At 44.3% G+C, this 25538-nt stretch overlaps 1 protein-coding gene across 12 annotated transcripts in view; it reads right to left on the bottom strand.

Moving 5' to 3' along the window:
- ptprma (protein tyrosine phosphatase receptor type Ma) overlaps window positions 1–25538 on the bottom strand; it is a 299714-nt gene that overhangs the window by 106962 nt on the left and 167214 nt on the right. For all 12 annotated transcript variants that reach the window (XM_045710832.1, XM_045710833.1, XM_045710834.1 and 9 more), the window contains exons 9-11: window positions 24494–24603; window positions 17584–17785; window positions 17036–17138 (exon numbers count right to left, since the gene is read on the bottom strand). In XM_045710832.1, coding sequence (XP_045566788.1) covers window positions 17036–17138; window positions 17584–17785; window positions 24494–24603 — 415 coding nt within the window. The remainder of the gene's footprint in view (window positions 1–17035; window positions 17139–17583; window positions 17786–24493; window positions 24604–25538) is intronic.

Below are 25538 nucleotides of genomic sequence, written 5' to 3'. Positions count from 1 at the left end.
AGAGCAGGGTAGAAAGCCGTGGGAAGCAGCAGAGACAATAGGCAATATTAATAGGAACTGGAAAAGGATTGGGTGGGAGACAAAGTACTTTTTCAGTATGCGGGTGACGGATCAAGTAAGCCCAAGTCCAAAGCCTTTTCCCAATGCAATAGATTGGGATATTGGCAGGGAGGTAGGGAAGGAACAAATGAACATGGAGGTGAAATGACAAGTAGGCCCAGGCAGGCAGGGAGGGAGCCAGGTGGGTCTCTATATTAGTCCAGTGTGTGTTAGTCCATGAACACAATGGAGCGCAACACAGCAGAACAGAAGCAGCTAAATAAGAGGGAACGATTCAGCCTCTCTTTTTCTCCCTCCTAAAGAGCAGCACCAAGAAAAATTAGCTCCGAAAGTACCCTGGCCTCCACTATTTGTCCTTTAAATAATTCAAACACCTAAAAGGTCAAAACACTCTTCTCACTCACTTCTCCTTTATCAAAGTCTGGTTGTAGACAGAGTAGAGAGGGAGAGAGGAGTTTGCATTGCATTGAGGCAAATGGACAAGCGTCACTGGTAATGAGGTTGAGGTGTGTGAACAGATATACAATCGGTACTCTGATAATTCAAGAGCAGATACTACCTTTCATAATAAGTTAACAGAAAATGAGTATGAACATTGAATATGAGTTTGAACACTGAATATGAACATTGAATAGGAGTTTGAATATTGCTGATTTGATCCCGGGCCTCTTTGTGACACTCCAACATTAAAACTATAATTGCTGTAATTAGCTCAAAATAATCCTTTATTTAATTGAGATGGTAATGCAACCCAAAAAGGTTCATGTGAAAAAAATTGCTCATTTAATCAAATGTTATGGCTAATCAGGATATCTGAAGCCATCAGCCCACAAATCATAATTAAAAGCAAATCAACAATCATAACAATCTCATTTTGTCAATCCTTATAACTAACCATGATGTTTTATAATATAACATAATGGAATATATGTGCAGCTTGTACCGGGTTGCTCGAGTGTACAGCACAGCATCTGCATCACTTTTAGTTTTGGTCACTTTTAAATGGAGCATAACGTTTAGCTGACCTAACATCAAGGCTGTTTATTGTGAGTGTTACTCATGCACAGTCAAGTGGAACTGAAGGGGGAGTGAGGTGCAAAGACAACGTACAACAAATTCAGCTGATCTCTGACCTTTCCAGGAAGTAACCATCTGCTTTCACCTGAGCAGAATCTCTAGAAAAAAATACTTTCAAACAAGAACCGAGAAAGCTCCAGAGTCCTGACTCCACTTGCCACAATCACAATTCCCGACGGCCCACACCTGTGTAAAGCCCCGAAACAACATGTTTGTCTTGGAAGTAACACAGTTTGTTGGGTTGAGTGCTCTTCAAACTGGAGGCTGCCTATTCGATATTCAATAATTACATTTCCCCCTGGCTTAGTCTACATCCATTGGTGAATAGATCGGTCATAAACTGCTTGAGAATATTGGGGCAGGTCCCCGTGAACATGCTAGTCGCTTCCGCTCTTTGAGCTGTATAGCTCATTACAGACAAGAAGAACTTCCCCAGTATCAATAAGTTCCCTTCTGACTTTCTCCGAAGCCCCCCGAACCCTCTTGGCGCAGCGCTATTTAACGATAAAATCTATGTAATAAAATATTAATTATGGTGAAGAGGCAGGCGAGAAATAAGAGGGCTAATTACAAACCCTGCACAGAACCAAAGACAGGGCAGAGACTGAGGGAGGGAGGGAGGGAGGGAGGGAGGGAGGGAGGGAGGGAGGGAGGGAGGGAGGGAGGGAGGGAGGGAGGGAGGGAGGGAGGGAGGGAGGGAGGGAGGGGAAAAGAAGAGTAGAGAGTGGAGGATGAGTATGATGAAGAGGAAGAAGAGAGAAGAGGATGGCAGCTAGGTGGGAGATTGGGAGAAGAAGAGGAGCTGAGGAGAACATTAAGTCACAGATTTAGGGCCTCCTTAAAGGGCAGCCATTACTTTAAGAGGCCGTCACCGCAGTGATTTATCCCTCCCTACCTCCACCAGGTATCCCAGGTGACTGTGCCTCTGGGACAGATGCCTCCCATTGTTCTTACCCATTATAGTTCTAACCAAGAGATCCTTCTGTGAAGGTACAGAACATTATAGCCTGGCTAAACCAGACTGAACGCAATGCGGTGAGTGTTGCATTCAGTCTGGTTAAACCAGGCTAAAAGTAAAGGAACTAATTGAGCCCTTCAGAAGAAAATCCAGACTAAGAAATAGCAACTGAAATGTTGTAATTTTGTATTATTATGCCAACGAGGGAAATAATGCCTATATGTCTGAATAGAACAAGCAGCATAAACCGATAAACAGCGGTTGCAGTAAAAGCCTATTATGATAATGCTATGATAAAGCACAATTCTGTTTACCGCCAGACAACAGGTCAAAAGTTGATATTTTCTCTGCAAATTACCGGGGTGAAAAATGTGTCTGCTTTCTGGGCCCAGCCAGTAAAGAGAGAAAAACATAAGCTCAGGGGCTGGAACCGGAGAAGAACGATGCATCTTCAATAAATAATACAAAACCCAGCACAAATGGCTGCTCCAAGGCTACCTGCAACGTCTAGATATCATTTTGAGAAAAACAACTCCCACTTAATTAAATATTTTTCTCTCCCGGTGCCCCCAGGGCACTAGTAAATGTCCTGAGAATTGGAAGAAAATCAAGAGAAATGTGCATCAATACAGGACAAAATGGCTGCCACTCATCTATTCCTTCTTCCCAGCTAAAATATCAGAATTTATTGGACAACCATCAGGATTATCATAGTGAAAAATACATATTGGAGTGCCGCATACTTAAAAGCAAGGCGTTGGCAGATTATGAGTATAATCATTTATTTTTCCTTCAGGAGAGTTGGAAAATGCTGATGGCAAAACTGTCTCCATGATCTCACTGCGGGCTTAATATCGGCAACAATCTCCTCTGGCCTTAGCTTCACCGCGAGCGATGGAACTGCTGAGACACCAACTGAAAACGAAGCAAAAAAGTTTTTACAGATCACATCGTGGCCAGACTACGGTTGTTTTTTTCTCTGACTTTTGTTGTTCTAGTACTATTTAGTGTTCAATTAACTCTCCTTCATTCAATCCACAACAATCAATGAGGATACTTAGAGAGAGAAAGAGAAGTGGGGCTATTAACTGGCCACTTCGTAGCTTCCCAGGGAAAAGAGAGAAATCTTTTGAGAGGAATTCAAATGAGGTTGGGCTGGGAGACAATCTTTAGTGGCTGACACTGGTCCAGGAGAGGCATGGAGGTTTGGGGGAGGGGTTAGGAGGATGGTTTCAGGGGCGGAAATCCCGGGGGGGACGGGGGGGACACGACCCCCCCATCATGGGAAAAATATGATTTGTCCCCCCCAATATATCACTGAAACATAACTATGTAATTTAAATAATATTAATAATACGCAATGAAAGCAATTGTGCTGATTATAGACACTTAATAGCGCGTTTTTTAAGTTTCAAAAGATTGCGACCCCCCCCACCCTTTGCCTCACAATGGTTTGATCCACTGCCAGTTCCTTAGTTGGCAAGGTAACAGAGGGGTCGTGTCTACTGTCTGAAAGGCACTCAATGAACGTAACTGACGTAAGGTTAATCCAGTCAATCGCGCACACACACTAGCTGAATATGCAGAGCTAGCGCGCAAATATGAACTATTAAGCTAGCTAGTACCTATTCCATTTATGTTGCGTCATCAAAGATGGAATCTTTGCTATCGTCAATTTATTCCAAGATCATTTACATTTACATTTAAGTCATTTAGCAGACGCTCTTATCCAGAGCGACTTACAAATTGGTGCATTCACCTTATAATATCCAGTGGAACAACCACTTTACAATAGTGCATCTAAATCTTTAAGGGGGGGTTAGAAGGATTACTTTATCCTATCCCAGGTATTCCTTAAAGAGGTGGGGTTTCAGGTGACTCCGGAAGGTGGTGATTGACTCCGCTGTCCTGGCGTCGTGAGGGAGCTTGTTCCACCATTGGGGTGCCAGAGCAGCGAACAGTTTTGACTGGGCTGAGCGGGAACTGTGCTTCCTCAGAGGTAGGGAGGCGAGCAGGTCAGAGGTGGATGAACGCAGTGCCCTTGTTTGGGTGTAGGGCCTGATCAGAGCCTGAAGGTACGGAGGTGCCGTTCCCCTCACAGCTCCATAGGCAAGCACCATGGTCTTGCTTATGGAGATCAGCATGCAGATGATGTAAGTTAGTGCTTCAAAGTCCCTGTGATAAGGTTAGCGATAAACTGAAGTCCAAACTGAACAGAACTACACTCTCTTCTACCATTGTCTTAAATATATTTAATGGTCTCGTTGCAAAAGCTAAATTGTCGCAAGGGAACTTTTATTTATTTATTTTATTTCACCTTTATTTAACCCGGTAGCAAAGATTATAGCAAACACCACTGAAACTGAATTGGTGCTCGCTAGCTTTGCAAATTCAGCTATTGTTGGAAGCCAGCCAATATGAAACAAACTATTAAAATTACAAAAGGTTGCAGCATATGTTGTGTAAATGGTGAACTCATACAGCTGTCAACTCTTGTCATTTTAATCCGTTTCACATTTGCTAGCTACCTTTTAGATCGAAGCCCAAATAGAATGATAGAAGATGATAGAAGCCCATCTCCTACTGTAAATAACCTGTGTGTGTGTGTAGCCAGCCAGCCAGGTAGAAAAATGGCAGAAAAATAAAAGACTGACATCAGAGTATTTTTCAATACACCAAAACGCATAGTAAGAACCCTAGTAGCCTAATATCTCAAAGACTAGTTGATAAAATGTTCATAAGAAAGAAATGAAACTCTAATGGAAATGTTTCACAATGATGTCATTATGCAGAGCAGGCAACAGATGGCACACAGACAGCAGAGTTGGGGACAGATATGCAGGGACAGACTGGCAGAGACAGGGAGTCTCAGGTAAGTTTGTTGAGTCTTTGTTTGGCAACATTATGAAAGGTTCTCAATTTTTTTGACTTGTAAAATAGGAACATAATTGGAAAATGCCATGGATACCCCCACTCTCAACTTAAACTGGTGACTGAACTAAGATTTGTTAAAGGCAATGGTATTGCTGTTGTGATTAGTTGTGTAGTTTTGGGTACCGGTAGTTAGGAGTACGGCAAACACCTTATTTCTTTGGTTCCTCAATATACATTTACCATATTACAATGTAGGCTATGTGTTACAGCACTACTTTTGGTGTCCCCCTCAGGAATTGCTCTTGAGAAAATTTCATGTAATTGTCCCCTCCAAAGTTGATATCAGATTTTCGCCCCTGGATTGTTTCCCCCAAGGTGGTGTAAATCACCACCTCTACATGGCCTTGCAGTCAGCCAGGAGCAAACACCTATGAAGAACTAGTTCTACTTAGCCAGGAACCGATTGGAGCAGAACACAGAGAGAGATAGCTAAGAGACTGTAAACATGGTCATAGTCATTATAAAAGCAGGGAGAGAAGTGGGACTGTGTGCTTTGAGAGAGATGAAAGGTGAGAAAACATTCCACAGCCAACGACTCAGACCAACCACCTGGTGAGTGAGTGAGTGACAGAGAGCAGGTTGCGAGAGAAAGAAAAAAAAGGGAGGTAGACAGAAAGGGAGAGAAGGTAGAGAGAGAGAGAGAGGCAGAGGCAACAAAGCTAAACACTGTTTCAGTCGGGCAACCTCAGCTGACACCAATTAGGGCTCCTTGTGCCGCGCTGCCAGCTCCGTTTCAGTGTGGCGCCCCACGTGACGCTAGACCAATTACACACAGCCTCCTCGTTGGCATGGACTCAATGGTGACCCGGGACTTTGAGAGGAGAGGAGAGGATGAACAGAATAAAAAACAGAATGAGGCGGTGAAAGGAAAGAAGTGAGGGAGGAGGCCAATGAGGTCTAATTAACTTTGCATAATGTTTTCCCTTGCTAGTCTCAACTCAGCGATAACACCACTATTGATCCTCCCAAACTATCCTTTCAGTTACCTCAAACTCTCCCCTCAGGCAGTGGTCCAGTACTGCCCCCTCCACTCTGTGACTGATTTAGGGATAAAGGGACTGCATGGCCCCATCTCCTGAGGCCAGCATCGACAGCACTCCTCCCCCTGTAGCCTCCACCTGTCTCCCTGCTCCCTTATTTATCGCCTCCCCCATAAAGTAGGAGCAGGTCTACACAAATGAGGCCAAGCTGCACAGATTAAATGTCACTTAAATCTCAGGGAAACTTGCTGAGGAGGCTCCCACTGTGGATGGAGCCTGGACCCGGGAGGTATGACAGAGTTATAGGAAAGGGCAGGAAGAGAGGGTTGGAGATGAGCAGATAAGGGGAGATAGGGAATGTATATGCCTATCTAGTGATAGCCTGTGGCCACCTGACGCAAACACATTCAGCTCAGCAGGAACAGGAGCACTTAGGAGGGAGGATAGGGGAAGGGGGAGCCTCTGACCTGGGAGACTGAGCAACAAACTCTCCCTGGAACAACAACCTTGTTTTCAGAGGGCTAGGCCCTTGAGGTCTCACCGGTGCCCAGCCCTCGTGTATCACTCTCCAGGGTTACACCCCACCAGTCATTATGCCTGATAGACTGACACATAGAGAGTTCTGTGGGGACACAGGGGTGTGGAGGCCCCCCAGAGGCCCCTGCCTGCCATTGTCTCAATGTAACCTCATCACAACGTTTCCTGTCCGCGTACACAGGAATCATGAGGAGAGTAGGAAACGTTCTTTGTCACAACACGGCGCCACACAAAACGCTAGGAGGACAATACCCTCTTCCTCTGTGAATGAATATAAAAAAGTGGTTACCCTCATGAGAGAAGACATGTGGTAATGTGTTACCTTCCGAGGGGGGATGGACAAAACAGGACAGGTAGTAATGTGAAATCTCCCCTGGGGGGATGGATAAAACAGGACAAGTGGAATGTGAAACCACCCCTGGGGGGATGGATAAAACAGAACAGGTAGTAATGTGAAACCTCCCCTGGGGGGATGGATAAAACAGAGACACGTAGTAATGTGAAACCTCCCCTGGGGGGATGGATAAAACAGAACAGGTAATAATGTGAAACCTCCCCTGGGGGGATGGATAAAACAGAAGACAGGTAGTAATGTGAAACCTCCCCTGGGGGGATGGATAAAACAGGACAAGTAGTAATGTGAAACCTCCCCTGGGGGGATGGATAAAACAGGACAAGTAGTAATGTGAAACCTCCCCTGGGGGGATGGATAAAACAGAAGACACGTGGTAATGTGAAACCTCCCCTGGGGGGATGGATAAAACAGCACAAGTAGTAATGTGAAACCTCCCCTGGGGGGATGGATAAAACAGGACAGGTAGTAATGTGAAACCTCCCCTGGGGGATGGATAAAACAGGACAGGTAGTAATGTGAAACCTCCCCTGGGGTGATGGATAAAACAGGACAAGTGGTAATGTGAAACCTCCCCTGGGGGATGGATAAAACAGGACAGGTAGTAATGTGAAACCTCCCCTGGGGGGATGGATAAAACAGCACAAGTAGTAATGTGAAACCTCCCCTGGGGGATGGATAAAACAGGACAGGTAGTAATGTGAAACCTCCCCTGGGGGGATGGATAAAACAGGACAGGTAGTAATGTGAAACCTCCCCTGGGGGGATGGATAAAACAGGACAGGTAGTAATGTGAAACCTCCCCTGGGTGGATGGATAAAACAGGACAAGTAGTAATGTGAAACCTCCCTGGGGGGATGGATAAAACAGGACAAGTGTAATGTGAAACCTCCCCTGGGGGATGGATAAAACAGGACAGGTAGTAATGTGAAACCTCCCCTGGGGGGATGGATAAAACAGGACAGGTATAATGTGAAACCTCCCCTGGGGGGATGGATAAAACAGGACAGGTTATAATGTGAAACCTCCCCTGGGGGGATGGATAAAACAGGACAGGTAGTAATGTGAAACCTCCCCTGGGGGATGGATAAAACAGGACAAGTAGTAATGTGAAACCTCCCCTGGGGGGGATGGATAAAACAGGACAAGTGGTAATGTGAGACCTCCCCTGGGGGGATGGATAAAACAGCACAGGTAGTAATGTGAAACCTCCCCTGGGGGGGATGGATAAAACAGGACAAGTGGTAATGTGAAACCTCCCCTGGGGGGATGGATAAAACAGGACAGGTAGTAATGTGAAACCTCCCCTGGGGTGATGGATAAAACAGGACAGGTAGTAATGTGAAACCTCCCCTGGGGGGATGGATAAAACAGGACAGGTAGTAATGTGAAACCTCCCCTGGGGGGATGGATAAAACAGGACAAGTAGTAATGTGAAACCTCCCCTGGGGGGATGGATAAAACAGGACAGGTAGTAATGTGAAACCTCCCCTGGGGTGATGGATAAAACAGGACAGGTAGTAATGTGAAACCTCCCCTGGGGGGATGGATAAAACAGGACAGGTAGTAATGTGAAACCTCCCCTGGGGGATGGATAAAACAGGACAGGTAGTAATGTGAAACCTCCCCTGGGGGGATGGATAAAACAGGACAGGTAGTAATGTGATAGAGCAGATCACAAAATTTGAGAAATAAGGGATCTTGTTCCCTCCCTCTCTCTTAAATTCGACAGGCTTTATTGGCATGGAAAGTGTAACCACATACATTGCCAAAGCAAACATATAGGAACATAGTAAATCAATGACGACAGAAAGGGACTCTCTTTCCCTCTCCCTCCACATCCCTCTCCCTCCACATCCCTCTCACCCCCCCTTCTCTCAATTTAAGGGGCTTTATTGGCATGGGAAACATATGTTTACATTGCCACAGCAAGTGGAATAGATAAAAAAATGTACAGTAAACATTACACTCAAATGTCATATTATGTCTATATACAGTGTTGTAATGATGCGCAAATAGTTAAAGTACAAAAGGGAAAATAAATCAACATAAATATAGGTTGTATTTACAATGGTGTTTGTCCTTCACTGGTTGCCCTTTCACAGGTCACAAATCTTGCTGCTGTGATTGCACACTGTGGTATTTCCCCCCATTGTTAAGGGAGTTAATCAAAATTGTATTTGTTTTCAAATTCTTTGTGGGTCTGTGTAATCTGAGGGAAATATGTGTCTCTAATATGGTCATACATTGGGCAGGAGGTTAGGAAGTGTAGCTCAGTTTCCAACTCATTTTGTGGGCAGTGTGCACATAGCCTGTCTTCTCTTGAGAGCCAGGTCTGCCTTCGTCGGCCTCTCTCAATAGCAAGGCTATGCTCATAGTCTGTACATAATCAAAGATTTCCTTAAGTTTGGGTCAGTCACAGTGGTCAGATATTCTGCCACTGTGTACTCTGTTTAGGGCCAAATAGCATTCTAGTTCGCTCAGTTTTTGTGTAAATTATTTCCAATGTGTCAAGTAATTATCTTTATGTTTTCTCATGATTTGGTTGGGTCCAATTGTGTTGTTATCCTGGGGCTCTGTGGGGTCTGTTTGCGTTTGTGAACAGAGCCCCAGGACCAGCTTGCTTAGGGGACTCTTCTCAAGGTTAATTTCTCTGTAGGTGATGGCTTTATTATGGATGGTTTGGGAATCGCTTCCTTTTAGGGGCTTGTAGAATTTAACGTCTCTTTTCTGGATTTTGATCATTAATGGGTATCGGCCTAATTCTGCTCTGCATGCATTATTTCTTGTTTTACGTTGTACACAGAGGATATTTTGGCAGAATTCTGCAGGCAGAGTCTCAATTTGGTGTTTGTCCCATTTTGTGAATTCTTGTTGTCCCATTTTATGATCTTAGCCAGATCCTAAATTGGTATGTCAAATTTTAATGTTCCTTTTGATGGCTTCTTGCCTTGTCTCTCAGATAGTTCACAGCTTTGTGGAAGTTACCTGTGGCGCTGATGTTTAGGCCGAGATATGTATCATTTTTTGTGTGCTCTAGGGCAACAGTGTCTAGATGGAATTTGTATTCGTGGTCCTGGCAACTGGACCTTTTTAAGAACATCATTATTTTTGTCTTAATGAGATTTACTGTCAGGGCCCAGGTCTGACAGAATCTGTGCAGAAGATGTAGGTGCTGCTGTAGGCCCTCCTTGGTTGGGGACAGAAGCACCAGATCATCTGCAAACAGTAGACATTTTACTTCAGATTCTAGTAGGGTGAGGCCGGGTGCTGCAGACTGTTCTAGTGCCCTTGCCAATTCGTTGATATATATGTTGAAGAGGGTGGGGCTTAAGCTTCATCCCTGTCTCATCCCCCGGCCCTGTGGAAAGAAATGTGTTTTTTTCCATTTTAACCGCACACTTGTTGTTTGTGTACATGGATTTTATAATGTCCTATGTTTTCCCCCCAACACCACTTTCCATCAATTTCTATAGCAGACCCTCATGTCAAATTGAGACTCAAGTTTTTCTGAAATCAACAAAGTATGAGAAGACTTTGCCTTTGTTCTGGTTTTTTGTTTGTCAATTAGGGTATGCAGGGTGAATATGTGGTCTGTCATACAGTAATTTGGTAAAAAAACAATTTGACATTTGCTCAGTACATTGTTTTCACTGAGGAAATATATGAGTCTGCTTGCCCCACGGGCCTTTTTGGGTTGGAGGGTTTCTATTTTGTCCTGTAGTTCTTTCAATGGAATTGGAGAATCCAGTGGGTTATGGTAGTCTTTAATAGTTGATTCTAAGATTTGTATTTGATCATGTACATGTTTTTGCTGTTTGTTCTTTATTATAGAGCCAAAAAGATTGGAGAAGTGGTTTATCCATACATCTCTGTTTTGGATAGATAACTCTTCATGTTGTTGTTTGTTTAGAGTTTTCCTATTCCCCAGAAGTGGTTTGATTCTATGGATTCTTCAAGTACATTGAGCTGATTTCTGACGTGCTGTTCCTTCTTTTTCCATAGTGTATTTCTGTATTGTTTTAGTGATTCACCATAGGTTCAGGTTTTCTATGTTTTGGTTGGATAGGTTCCTCAATTTCTTTCTTAGGTTTTTGGATTCTTCATCAAACCATTTGTCATTGTTGTTAATTTTCTTAGGTTGTCTGCTTGAAATGTTTTGATTTGATAGGGAAGCTGAGAGGTCAAATACTGTTTAGGTTTTTGACTGCCAAGTTTACACCTTCACTATTACAGTGAAACCTTTTGTCCAGGAAATTGTCTAGAAGGGATTGAATTTGTTGTTGCCTAAACGTTTCTTTGGTAGATTTCCACACTATTTTCCTTCCAGCTACAGCATTTCTTAATATTATTCAGTTCCTTTGGCTTTGACGCCTCATGATTGAGCATAGCTCTGTTCAAGTAGAGTGTGATTTTGCTGTGATCTGATAGAACGTTCACAGTCAGTCCACTGACACCCCTAAGAGACTCTGGGTTGAGGTCAGTGATAAAGTAGTCTACAGTACTACTGCCAAGAGATGAGCTATAGGTATACCTACCATAGGAGTGTCCTCGAAGTCTACCATTGACTATGTACATACCCAGCATACAACAGAGATGCAAGAGTTGTGACCCGTTTTTGTTGGTTATGTTGCGTAGTTGTGTCTAGGGGGGCATATGGGGGAGGGAATGCTGTCCTGTTTGTCCCCCTGTGTGCTGAGGGTGTCGGGTTCTTGTCCAATTCTGGCATTTAGTTTGCCACAGACTAGCACATGTCCCTGAGCCTGTAAATTGTTGATCTCCCCCTCTGGGATGGAGGAGCTGTCGTCGTTAAAGTATGGGGATTCTATTGGGGGAATATAGGTAGCACACCAGGACATTTCTCTCTGTTGAGATCATTTCCTTATTAATTTCTAGCCAGATGTACAATGTTCCTGTTTTGACTAGGTCTGCTCTATACCAAATTAGCATACCCCGAGTCTCTTCCCTGTTTCACACCTGGTAGTTTGGTGGATGGGACTACCAGCTCTCTGTAAACTAGAGGGCAACCAGTGGGTCTGTCTCCTTTATACCATGTTTCTTGTCGGATGATAATGTCTGTATGCTCTTTAGGCCAAAGGCAGATCACCTCAGACCTTGTATATTCCAGAATGAGATAGTAAAAGCTTTGTGTTCCATAGTGTCTAGTGTTGTTTTTGTGTGGTTTAGGCCAGGAACATCAAAGTAGGTGTGAGCAGAGCATGTTGAGCATCTGATAAATACCTCTTAGGTCAAAGGATGGTGCTTGGGCAGATGTAATAGTGGGCTTGGGCCTGTTGCTCTGCTCACGGCCTGGGCATATGTCCTGCTGTCATGTTGACGTCCTTGCCGCAGGGGTGGGGGGGCATAGGGTGGGCAGAAGGGACATAGGTCTGATATGGTGGGGCCTATATAGGGTGTGGCCAGGGTTTGCTTGGGGTGGTCTTAGCTGGTTGGGGTGTGGCTGGTGATGGTGTGGTCTGGGTGTAGGTCCTCTTGGCGTGGGTTCTCTAGGTGCAGGTCCTTCGGGAGGGGGTCTTGCAGGTGTGGAAGGGTCTCTCGCTGGTCTGGGCAGGGTGTCCGTTGCTCTGTTGCTCCTGTGTGAGGGTCTGGGGCTACAGTTGAGGGTGACATCCTTCAGGGTTCTGGCAAAAGTTGGGATTGCTGCCTTGTAGAGGTGGACCTGGTCGTCAAGGCTGTTCAAGTCCAGGGTGGAGTGGTGGGCCAGGTATACTTTAGGTTTTGAGGCACAGTCACGAGAAATGCTTGCATTCACCCGCTGTATGGTGGCAGGGTGAAAGTATTTTCATGGTAGCAGGGTAGAGATGACCACTTGTGTGTTGGGGAAAGTGGAAGAAGCTTTTTCAATCACTCCCTTGACTGCTGTGGCCACCCTTTCCTGGGCCCCCAGGTCATTTGTGCCCATGTGAATTGTGATGTGGCTGGGGACCCTAGTCTGTCCTCCAGGACATGCCTAGTGTTTGGGCACCAGAGTTTAGCCACTTTGTGTTAGGGAAAAGGTTTATCCTCTTGAATGTATTTGCCATTTGAGTTAATGAGGAGAACAATCTTTGGCTTTTGTGTGTCCTCAGTGGATGTGGGGGGGGCTATCGAGGGAACTGACAGGAGGGATGTTAGGAGGGGGTGTGGTCTGTTGGGTTGGTGGGTCCTGTGTTGTCTGTCTCATTGTGGTGTTGAGGTTGTGGTGCGGTCTGAGGTGGGCTGCTCTCTCTCCCTCCCCCTCTCTCTCCCTCCCCCTCTCTCTCCCTCCCCCTCTCTCTCACTCCCCCTCTCTCTCCCTCCCCCTCTCTCTCCCTCCCCTCTCTCTCACTCCCCCTCTCTCTCCCTCCCCCTCTCTCTCCCTCCCCCTCTCTCTCACTCCCCCTCTCTCTCACTCCCCCTCTCTCTCACTCCCCCTCTCTCTCACTCCCCCTCTCTCTCACTCCCCCTCTCTCGGGAGTGTTGCTGGCTGTCCTCGGAGAAACAGATGACAGAGAGAAAGTGGTTTGACTCTGTAGCTGAGGCGATGCTGGGTTTAGGAGGCGTCACAAATCTTTCTCCACAGCGCTGGGTAAACGCTTGTCTTGGCACAGGGGGTGAGGAGGTTTGTGTGTGTGTCTATATGCGTGTGTGTGCGCTCGTCTGAGCATGTGTGAGTGCGGGGTGGTGTGTGTCCTAGCCCTGGTGCGGCAGATTCGACACATAGGCGCGAACGCGAACCTGACTGACAGTAATCCATTTAAAGGAGTAACTTGCCCCTGGTTAGGCTGCCATTGTAGCGCCACACATATGTAACGCTGCCAGACAGACCGCCCTTCAAATACCAGCCTGTCAATGATCCAGTCCCTCACAAGGCATTATGCCCCAAATGCGACATGACAGACAGAGGTATTTTTGTGTGCGTCCCAACTCTTTGCTTTTACCAAACGTTTACAATCAGTTTGAAGGGTTGCAGTCTTAACGAAATGTATCACGGAAAAACATCTGGTATTTCACATTAAAATCTGTCTGGCTCAATCCCATCGGCAGGGAGGACTCTCATTATGGCGAATAAGTATGCATGTTCTTACACAGTATGTGGTGTATTCGTTTTGATCTCTTTGAGCCGTTGACAGGGTAACCAACATGTTATGAACAACATCAACTCCAATGCTACCGACTCCATGTTAAAACAAAGTGACAAAAATATCTCCAAAGAAGAGCGGTGTCATACGATAACGAATTGCTCAAAAGCTCACATGGTTTCTCTTAATTCACTCCACTTTGTAGCAACAGAGGATTACCTCTTCAGCCACAGTCTGTGCCGTGACAGTCTGTGCCGTGACAGTCTGTGCCGTGACAGTCTGTGCCGTGACAGTCTGTGCCGTGACAGTCTGTGCATGTCTGTGTGGTATGAATCTTTCTCTCCCTCTGACTTTGAGACTCCGTGACTCCGTCTGACTCTCCCTCTCCTTCTGACTAACTCTTTCTCTTGAGACCTACTGTGTAGTTCTCCACTGTCATTCTGTCATAATATGCTGGAGGGAGTAAAAGAGGAGACTCCTTCAAATCCTGTTTTTCATCAACATCCTCCTTTTTTTATCTCCTGCCCTATATTTTCTCCTTGACTTTCAACTTAGTGTCTTGTCTCCTCAGCCCACCCGCCTCTTCTTTTGAAGGGATATGGCGCTCCTGACTAAGTGTGTTTGTCACCTTTCTTCTTGACAGACTGCTACATATGTAACAAGTGAGTAGCTGGCAAGCATGCACGCACAATTTCATTCAGAGTGCCGAGATCACCTTCCTACAAATCATGGTGGTAGCTGGAAACACAAAAGGTACACTTTGAAGGAGACCCTTCTTAATGTCATGGACCTTTGAAATACATGCATGTTAATGAGCGTAATCGCCTATTGAATGGAAATGCACACTGAGTTGTCAAGCCAGAACACTGCTGTGACCAAGGCCTAGGAATCTCAAAGAAACGTCAAAGGCATAGAAATTGGGAATCATATTTAATCATTGTTCTTGTTATATGCAGTAGTACTACATATTATGTCACTTAATTGACAGTTGATAATGCTCTTCAATATACAATATCAGAATTTCTCAAATGTGCCACGAAATGACAAATAATTCCAAATGAATCATATATCGCTCCAATTTACAGCCTTTGGTTTTCTTAATTTTCCTGGTGAGACATTGTGCTGGGATTATAAGGAGTTATACAAACCAGCGAACATTTTAGCCGGCAAATCCCCTCTTTAATCTTTTAGCGAATCCCTACCAGTCAACAAAAGACAGACTCAATGCGCTAATTAGCGAATCCTGTGATTTCATTAAAACCCGTTAACTGTAATTAAGATGGCAAAGACGGGCCCATGTGACAGGAAGACAATCGTCGAAAGGTCATCAGGGAGAGAAAAAAAGTGTACCTGATTTGGATTGGAGGATTGGAGCAGGGCTGACAGTTTCCTTTACATTTTTGGTGTTAATCTTAACGTATAGTAGTGGGGTTTGGGGAGGGCGTTGTGACACCCATCATTGGTGACACTATTATTAAATTGTTCAATTAAAAGGATAATGTTTGGCGGAGCGTGAATTCCAGTGTCCTACTTTTTATGGATACCTTGCGGTGTTTGGCTTAGTCTACCTTATCTAAATAATGACAATATGCCACTTAGAATACGCTTTTATACAAAGCAACTTCCAGTACACTTAGGGCATTCCTTTATAGAATGTGATCGGCAGGTGAAAAAACCTAATATCACTACCGTCCATCTGTGTAACTTAGGCTCTATTCAGGTGAGGTGGAGAGAGAGGCCTCTCTGTGTTTCTCTCAGTGTCTTTTGTCACTTTGCTCAAACGGCCATTAAAGTGGCTTCAGACAGGAGTGGACAGTAAATACTTCATGATGGGCCACCAGGTGCTAAAGCACATGCTCATTTATTTATACCGGCTGGTTTCTTCATACTAAAATACTTTTATCCTTCCTTTTGATAACAGAGACAGGTTGTCCTGTGTGTGTGTGTGTGTGTGTGTGTGTGTGTGTGTGTGTGTGTGTGTGTGTGTGTGTGGGCCCATAGAGAAACTGGTTATCTCCTCAGTCTGAAACATTAAAACATGTAATCACTCTAGCTGCTGGCCAGCCCCTGTGTGTGTGTCCCCGTCATGTCTGTGTGTGTCTGTCGTGTCTGTGTGGGTCTATGAATGATTAAAAGAGCACAAAACTTGTGATAATGTTGTCTTAATGCAGTGCAAGGACTTCATGACTAAAGAGCAAACTACAGTAACGACGACAGTAGTAGGATATCCTGTCTGTGTGAAGGACAACCTCAGCCCAACCGGCTAGCATATCTGCAGTCTGCGCACACACACACACACACACACACACACACACACACACACACACACACACACACACACACACACACACACACACACACACACACACACACACACACACACACACACTTAGTGCCAGACAAATTACAGCCGTAGGTTTCGTGGAGAACTCGTCGGCAGCACTAGCAGTAGTGGCCAATGAAGGAAGGATAACGTAGCTGGGGTGTGGGAACCTGCCAGCACTGTTATTGATTTCTCTCTCAACCAAGAGAAAAATAAAGGCCCAAACCACCGTTTATGCTCCCAGGCAAGCCTATTGCATATTTCTGTTTATTTTCAGTGGTGTGCAAATCATAGGAGAGACACCCTTGACCACAATCTTTGCTTCCAGAAGGAGGAAGAATCGAGAAGTAGAGAGAGAAAGAGGAGGAGATTGAGATTGCTCATCTTTGGAGTCTGAGAGAACAACTTTATTCTTATCTTTAAAAGGCAAAAAAAAAGTGCTGCTTGCTCAGATCAAATGCCCACATTAATACATGCTGATAATGTTAAAAAACGAAATATGTTGTTGTGGATAATATCACCAGCCTCCCAAGACAATTACAATCAATTAGAACGGAGGGCCATCAGAGGGAGACGGCTGTGGTGGTTGGTGGCCGTTTGTGAGGGCCGTTTGTGAGGGCCGTTTGCGCGGTGAAAGAAATTGTGGGAGCAAGAGGAGAGGACGACAGTGGCTGGAGTGAGGGCAGGGTGTTTATCACTGTGTGTGTGACGTGCGTGTGTGTGTAGGGCTGTTTGATGTGTGAATAGGTCTACCTGACAGGGGCTCCTCTGCTCTGGGCAGGCTTAAGCAGGACAGTGACTGTGCTGTCTGTCTGGTTCAGGGGAGTCTCCTGGTCATAGCCTGGCATCAACGGAGCTGGGGGGGACACATGAGCACAGGAGACGGTGACTTGACTGACAAATAAAGACAGACGGAGACCCGGAGACAGACAGAGACAAGAGACAGGAGACAGAGACAGGAGACAGAGACAGACAGGAGACAGAGACAGACAGGAGACAGAGACAGACAGGAGACAGAGACATACAGGAGACAGACAGGAGACATACAGGAGACAGAGACAGACAGGAGACAGAGACAGACAGGAGACAGACAGGAAACAGAGACAGACAGGAAACAGAGAGACAGGAAACAGAGAGACAGGAGACAGAGAACAGCAAGTACACACAAACGCAGACAAACGCTACACCCAGTAACAATAAACACAGCTATATATTACTGGGGATCTCCTGGAAGATTTAGGGCTCTACAGTAGGTTGTCCAGGATTATTGGTTAGTTGGTCCTGGTCATTGTTTCTCCTACCTGATATCTTGGTGGTGAACTGGGTGATGACGGGGGGTCCGAAGCCCTTGACGGTGCTGGCCCGGATGGTGAAGGAGTATGTGGAGCCGGGGTAGAGACCCACAAACATGTGGGACGTCTCGTTGCTGAACTTAAACACCTTGCCGCTCTGGTTGGTCAGGTCAAACTCCGTGTCGAAGGAGCTCAAGGCCTTGTAGGATATCTGTGGATTGACACACAACCTAGATTAGATGATTAGATATGACAAGTTTATATCAAAGTTTCAAATCTAGCGTCAGGCTTGCTATGGTCATAGCTATGGTTAGTTTTGGTGTATGGTAAGGATAATGGCGTACATCTATAAAACTACAATGTACTACAATACTGAAAGTGTTAGCACACAAAATTAGAGTTTGCATCCAGAGCCCTTGATAGTGAAACCTGTACTGAACATTCCATAGAAGCTTCATTCAAGTCTGTCACAACGTTGAAAAGGGAGGAACTTGTGGGCAAAACTGCAGACAGATAACGCACAGCTCCAATGTCATTTCCGTGATGGATTGAATGAGCGAGAGTTTGGGCGGGGGGGGAGACACTGTTGTTTTATTCTAAAGCCCCCACCCCATCGAGCAGGAGATTGGAGGCCCCGGGAATTTCTTTCTGAAAGGGAGTGCAGCGGAGCGGCAAGTACACTCCTCCTCCCTCCCCTCATTCATATAACTTTATCAGCTCTCCCTCTCTCTCAGTAAGCTTCATTTAAATAAATCATTCGGTCTCCCCTAATGGAAAGCTCCATTATTATTCCGTTCTGATTCCCAATTAAGAAGCACAATGGGGAGTGTTGGAGTGCGGTGGCGGCCATTTGTATCCATCAGGTGTGAAATGCTGTTGCTCAGGGCTCTGGTGGGACATTAGTCTTCATCAGGCAGGGCGGGAGGCAGGCAGGGAGAGAGGAACGCATATGGCTCATTTTAAAAGGCTAGATAGCTAGCATTGAGCAGTATTATCACACACAAGGCTGATTGGTGGGGTGAGGGATTTTCAGTTAGAAAAGGAGGATTGGATAGCGTTCAGTTAGGAGCAGGGGAAGTCGCCATGGTGACTGTGGTCATGTTTTGGTCAGTGACACATAAGGCAACACTGAATGGTATGATGACACCTTCACTTTGGCAAACTTGAAGAATGCAATGACCAGACATAGAAACAATTTCCTAGGGAACAGCTCCTATGTAGTACTACATACAGAGCTATTGAAGTACTTAATGACTTATGACAATTAATCAACACAATAAAAGTTTGCTTGTAACACCAGTCATAGTAGAATAGCCCTGAATGTGTCTCAACGCAAAGGGCCAGCTGTACATCTTCAAGGCAAAGCCCCAAAGAACAAGCCCATACTACAACTACCGAACTGAGACAAAGCACAGTAAAGATGTGCCAACCCTGAACAAAATGCTGTTTTGGAGTGAGAGATGCATGGCTCACAGTCAAATACTGAAGAGCATATGAGACAAGCTGAATGTCAGCCAATGATAATGGAGTTGACTTTATCACAGTCTTATGAGGCAGATAAAAACCTTTTGATTTGTCCAACTTGATCACAATAGCAGCTCAGAGTTACAGGGGTGGAGGTGACAGAATATCATTCCATTATGTGCATACCTGACAGCTTAATTGGAGAATTTCAGCATAAATTTGGTTCTGGTACAATGGCACTTTTGAACTCACTAAAAAGCCTCGAAAATCGCATTGTGTGGAGAGCGGAAGTGCATGTCAAACGCAAGGCAAACGCTGCGATGGGAGAAACATGTAGTGCTACAGTAGCCTATTCACATGAACAGTGCTTTACAATGATGTTTTATGTACAAATGTGGATTATAGGAAACCACACAGCTATAAGACTCAAACCGGTATTAAGTTGTGAAAGTTATTTTGAGGTTGTGAAGGTTCTTTTGAGGTTGTGTAATTGTTGAAGAGGGCCAGATGTTTCCGTCTTGACGCCACAGTGTTGTTGAAGGGTATTTTAAAGGCTGCAATCTTTATAAATACTGGATGATGTCAGACAGATTAAGTGCAGCATGTTTTACCCTGTCTAAGGTATGCCCCACGCTCCTGTCAAATTAAAGTCCTATGACAACCAGGCTCAAGTACTGTATGCCACCAGTTTCTATTCCAGCAGTTTGAGGATTAACTTTTTTAACTGCCTATTTTAACAGTGTTCGCTACAATAATACATGTTTGGTCCATTCAATCTTTGAAGATCACACTGTATATTCTCTGACTCACGATTGATTTACGAGAACATATCACAAGAGGAAGAGCTACTTCAGTAATTTTCAATAAAAGAGGTATCTACAGTCGTGGCCAAAAGGTTTGAGAATGACACAAATATGAATTTTCACAAAGTCTGCTGCCTCAGTTTGTATGATGGCAATTTGCATATACTCCAGAATGTTATGAAGAGTGATCAGATGAATTGCAAAGTTCCTCTTTGCCATGCAAATGAACTGAATCCCCCAAAAACATTTCCACTGCATTTCAGCCCTGCCACAAAAGGACCAGGGCTGAAGATCACTCTGTCATGCTGATTGAGTTCGAATAACAGACTGGAAGCTTCAAAATGAGGGCAGTGATTGGAATCATTGTTCTTTCTCTGTCAAAAATGGTTATCTGCAAGGAAACACGTGCCGTCATCATTGCTTTGCACAAAAAGGGCTTCACAGGCAAGGATATTGCTGCCAGTAAGATTGCACCTAAATCAACCATTTATCGGATCATCAAGAACTTCAAGGAGAGCGGTTCAATGTTGTGAAGAAGGCTTCAGGGAGCCCAAGAAAGTCCAGCAAGCGCCAGGACTGTCTCCTAAAGTTGATTCAGCTGCGGGATCGGGGCACCACCAGTACAGAGCTTGATCAGGAATGGCAGCAGGTAAAGAGTTTTGGAGGATGGCCTGGTGTCAAGAAGGGCAGCAAAGAAGCCACTTCTCTCCAGGAAAAACATCAGGGACAGACTGATATTCTGCAAAAGGTACAGGGATTGGAGTGCTGAGGACTGGGGTAAAGTCATTTTCTCTGATGAATCCCCTTTCCGATTGTTTGGGGCATCCGGAAAAAAGCTTGTCCAGAGAAGACGAGGTGAGCTCTACCATCAGTCCTGTGTCATGCCAACAGTAAAGCATTCTGAGACCATTCATGTGTGAGGTTGCTTCTCAGCCAAGGGAGTGGACTCACTCACAATTTTGCCTAAGAACATAGCCATGAATAAAGAATGGTACCAACACTTCCTCTGAGAGCAACTTCTCCTAACTATCCAGGAACAGTTTGGTGACGAACAATGCCTTTTCCAGCATGATGGAGCACTTTGCAATAAGGCAAAAGTGATAACTAAGTGGCTCGGGGAACAAAACATTGATATTTTGGTTCCATGACCAGGAAACTCCCCAGACCTTAATCCCATTGAGAACTTGTGGTCAATCCTCAAGAGGCAGGTGGACAAACAAAAACCCACACATTTTCACAAACTCCAAGCATTGATTATGCAAGAATGGGCTGCCATCAGTCAGGATGTGGCCCAGAAGTTAATTGACAGCATGCCAGGGCGGTTTGAGGTCTTGAAAAATAAGGGTCAACACTGCAAATATTAACTCTTTGCATCAACTTAATGTAATTGTCAATAAAAGCCTTTGACACTTATGAAATGCTTGTAATTATACTTCAGTATTCCATAGTAATATCTGACAAAAATATCTAAAGACACTGAGGCAGCAGACTTTGTGAAAATGAATATTTGTGTCATTCTCAAAACGTTTGGCTACGACTGTAGTTCTGCCACACCACTGACGCTGTACTGTTGAGGGCATCAATCCACATGTGCATACTCACAAACTCAGGGAAGCAATTATACTTTTGACTTATCCCCAAAACTTGGGATACAGGGGTCTGATTGAACAAGGCCCCAAGTTGTAACTTTAATTTCCTCCCTGGTTGTTGGGGAAACTCGTTTAATTCCTTGTCAGTTGTATTAGGAGCTCCATTCTGGGGCACAGGGCTGGGCTGGTGTTGGGAGTGCTGTCGAAGTGGGTTCAGTGGGTAATAGATTGTGTTAACAAGCCTCAGTGCATGCAGGCCTTAAGGTTATTAGGTTGGATTTATTAGATAATTAAGGGCCCGGAGTGAATGAAAGATGGAAGCCGCCCAGCTCCTGCCAGGCACAAGATGGATGTGCGTTAGAGAGAGAGCGGGAGACCGAGAAAGACAGTGAGCGAGAGAGACCGAGAGAAAAGGACAGAGAGAGAGAGACACAGAGGGACAGAGGGAGAGAAAGAGACAGAAAGAGAGAGCAGAAACCTACCAGAAAACAATTAGCCAACAACAAATTCCATCCCTCTTAGACAACTTCCCGGATAAAATGTTTCACTGCAAAAGTGAAGGGGTAAACTTGGCAGAAGAAAGCCTAAATAGTACATCTGACCTCTCAGCTTCCCCATCAAATCTAAACATTTCAACCAGACAACCTTAGAAAATTAACAACAATGACAAATGGTTTGATGAAGAATGGAAAAACCTAAGAAAGGAATTGAGGAACCGATCCAACCAAAAACACAGAGACAAACCTGAGCCTAAAACTTCATTATAAAGCCTCACAGTGGTGGTGTTATAATACCCATAAAACCTAGCGGTCAAACAGGGAAAACGGTTCCAATTGTTTTTCCACCATTCATTTTTCCCATAGGGAATTTTGGAAACACTTAAAATAAGGGCTGTGCTTCGTGTAGGCTTACCTTGCATTACGTTTTGATAACCATGTAAATCTCTCTCGGACAAGCTGACTTTTATCAATATATTTGGCTCTATTTAGTCTCAGAAAATCTACAAATCGCTGCAAGCTTCTGCACGTCATCTCTAGCTGACACCTTTGCTAACAGGTATTGTCTTCTTTATAACTTGCACAATAGAGTTCACAGAATTGGGCATTTAAATATATTTTGCCAATGTATTTATTACATTATTTAGCTAACATTAGATAGTTAATCCAGAGATTCTTACCTTTGCCTCGATTCGGCAGTCTCATCCAGATCGTGGCCTTTGTAGTTCTTTATGATAGCCACATTAGCAGCTTATTGGCATTTAATTTTTTGGGGTGTAAATGCAGGCTAATATATTGATAAAAGTCACCCGGTTATCAATGCGTCATGCAAGGGTAAGCCTACACGAAACACAGTCCTTATTTTAACTGTTTCTAAAATCCCCTATGGGAAAAATGAATGGTGGGAAAAAAATTGGAACCATTCCCTTGTTTGACGCTAGGTTTTATGGGTATTATGACTCATACTGTGGTACTCTATGTTGAAACACTAAAACAGTGCAAAAAATACACAGGGAACAGCACGTCAGAAATCAGCTTAATGTAATTGAAGAATCTATTGAATTGAACCACTTCTGGGAAAATTGGAACACACTAAAAACAACAAGAAGAGCCATCTATCCAAAATGGAGATGGATAAACCACTTCTCCAATATTTTGGCCCTATAACAAAGAACAAACAGCAAAAACATATACATGATCAATTACACATTTTAGAGTCAGCTATTAAAAAGACTACCAGAACCCACTGGACTCTCCAATTACCTTGAATGAACTACAGGACAAAATACAAACCCTTCAATCCCCAAAAAAGGCCTGTGGTGTTGATGGTATCCTAAATTAAATGATCAAATATACAGACCACACATTTTAATTGGCTATACTTAAACATCATCCTCAGCTCAGGCATCTTCCCCAATACTTGGAACCAAGGACTGATCACCCCAATCCACAAAAGTGGAGACAAAATTTGACCCCAATAACTACTGTAGGATATGAGTCTACAGCAACCTTGGGAAAATCCTCTGCATTATCATTAATAGCAGACTCCTACATTTCCTCAGTGAAAACAATGTCCTGAGCAAATGTCAAGCAACACAATTAGACCCAACCAAATCATGAGAAAACAAAAAGATAATTACTTGGCACATTGAGAAAAAATAAATAAAAAGCAGAGCAAACTGGAATGCTATTTGGGCCTAAATAGAGAGAGTGCACCGTAGCAGAATATCTGACCACAGTGACTTACTGAAATTGAAGAAAATCCTTGACTATGTTCAGAGTCAGTTAGCATTGCCTTGCTATTGAAAGAGGCTGCCCACAAAATGAGGTGGAAACCGAGCTGCACTTCCTAACCTGCCAAATGTATAACCATAATAGACACATATTTCCCTGAGATTACACAGACCACAAAGAAGTTGAAAACAAACCCAATCTTGATAAACTCGAATATCTATTAGGTGAAATACAACAGTGTGCCACCACAGCAGCACGATGTATGACCTGTTGCCACAAGAAAAGGGAAAGCAGTGGAGTACAACCACCATTATAACCTATAATTACATCTTTATTTTCCCTTTCATAGTTTTATTTGCACATTATTGCAACACTGTACATTGCCATAATATAACATTTGAAATGTCTCTATTCTTTTAAAACTTTTGTGAGTGTAATGTTTACTGTTAACTTCCCTTTTGCTTATTGTCTATTCCACTTGCTTTGGCAATGAAAACACATTTCCCATGCTAATAAAGCCTATTTGAATTGAATTGACAGAGAGCGAGAAACAGAGTCAGAGAGAGAGAGGGGAGGAAGAGAGAGAGAGGGGGGAGGAAGAGAGAGAGAGAGGGGAGGAAGAGAGAGAGAGGGGGGAGGAAGAGAGAGAGAGAGCGGGAGGAAGAGAGAGAGAGGGGGGAGGAAGAGAGAGAGAGAGGGGGAGGAAGAGAGAGAGAGAGCGGGAGGAAGAGAGAGAGAGGGGGGAGGAAGAGAGAGAGAGAGGGGGAGGAAGAGAGAGAAGGAGAGCTGGTCCTGGGTGGGCAAATGGACTAGGGAGTTTCCCAGATCTTACCTCATACTGCTTAATGATACCGTAGGTCTGGACAGGCTCGCGCCATCGCAGGGCGATCTTCTCCTCGTACGTGCTCCCCTGGATGGACTCGAGTGGCACAGCGCCAGGCACTATGGAGGAGAGGGACGAGGGGGAAATAAATTCAGAGCAAATTAAATATCGACCATTTTCGATATTGAGCCACTTCAACATCCTAACACCATCATAAATCGACATCGTGATTCCCATAGATTGGGCGGTTGGTTGGCGGCGAACTTTCTCCAGACCAAGCTTGAACGATTTGGTGAAAAGGATCAACTGAGGTCTCATGGGGGCGCAGGGCGGTCATGGTTCTGCCGTTGTCTCTTTCAACTACTTCAATAAGGCACATTAGATGGAACCTCCTAAAAGCTGTTGTGAGCACAGCATGGTTTGTTTTATTTTATTGACTTGACAGCATGGCTGTAGGTACACTACAGTAAACTGATACAGAGGCTTGACAGCATGGCTGTAGGTACACTACAGTAAACTGATACAGAGGCTTGACAGCATGGCTGTAGGTACACTACAGTAAACTGATACAGAGCTCTGGGTCCTCACATTGTATATTGAATCGGAAGCAAAACAAACTAGCATTAGGGTCAAGGACAGCTAGAGAATGTACGGACTCACTGGCAAAAAAGTGAAATGAAAGGAAAGCAAACCATTCCATTTCCTTACTCATAACAGGGTCAAAAGTTTCTAGTTTCTGCACTGCTTTTCAAAAAGAAATGCAACTTAAATGCACCTCCTATACTCATTTGGAAAAGTTAAACTTGTTATCATGCAGATAATTCCATTAGAGGTCCTTTGAACGTTTGATATCAATTTGAAAAACCTCCAAAGGGCTATTGAGGAGCAGAGTGAGATTGTAATTTTCAAATGGCCTTGAGCGCCAAAGGAGGAAAAAAACAAATGAAGCATCACAGAAGTAGATGTAGGTGTACGTATCAAAAGAAGGTCATGTAAGTGCTTTCAAATAACTATCTTTCCATTATTGAAACACAAGCCCTCATGCTTTTGTGCT

This window comes from Salmo salar, chromosome ssa29 (genome assembly GCF_905237065.1).
Source record: "Salmo salar chromosome ssa29, Ssal_v3.1, whole genome shotgun sequence".
NCBI lineage: Eukaryota > Metazoa > Chordata > Actinopteri > Salmoniformes > Salmonidae > Salmo > Salmo salar.
Note: the sequence above shows the minus strand (reverse complement) of the source record. Positions and strands in the feature narration are given on the sequence as shown.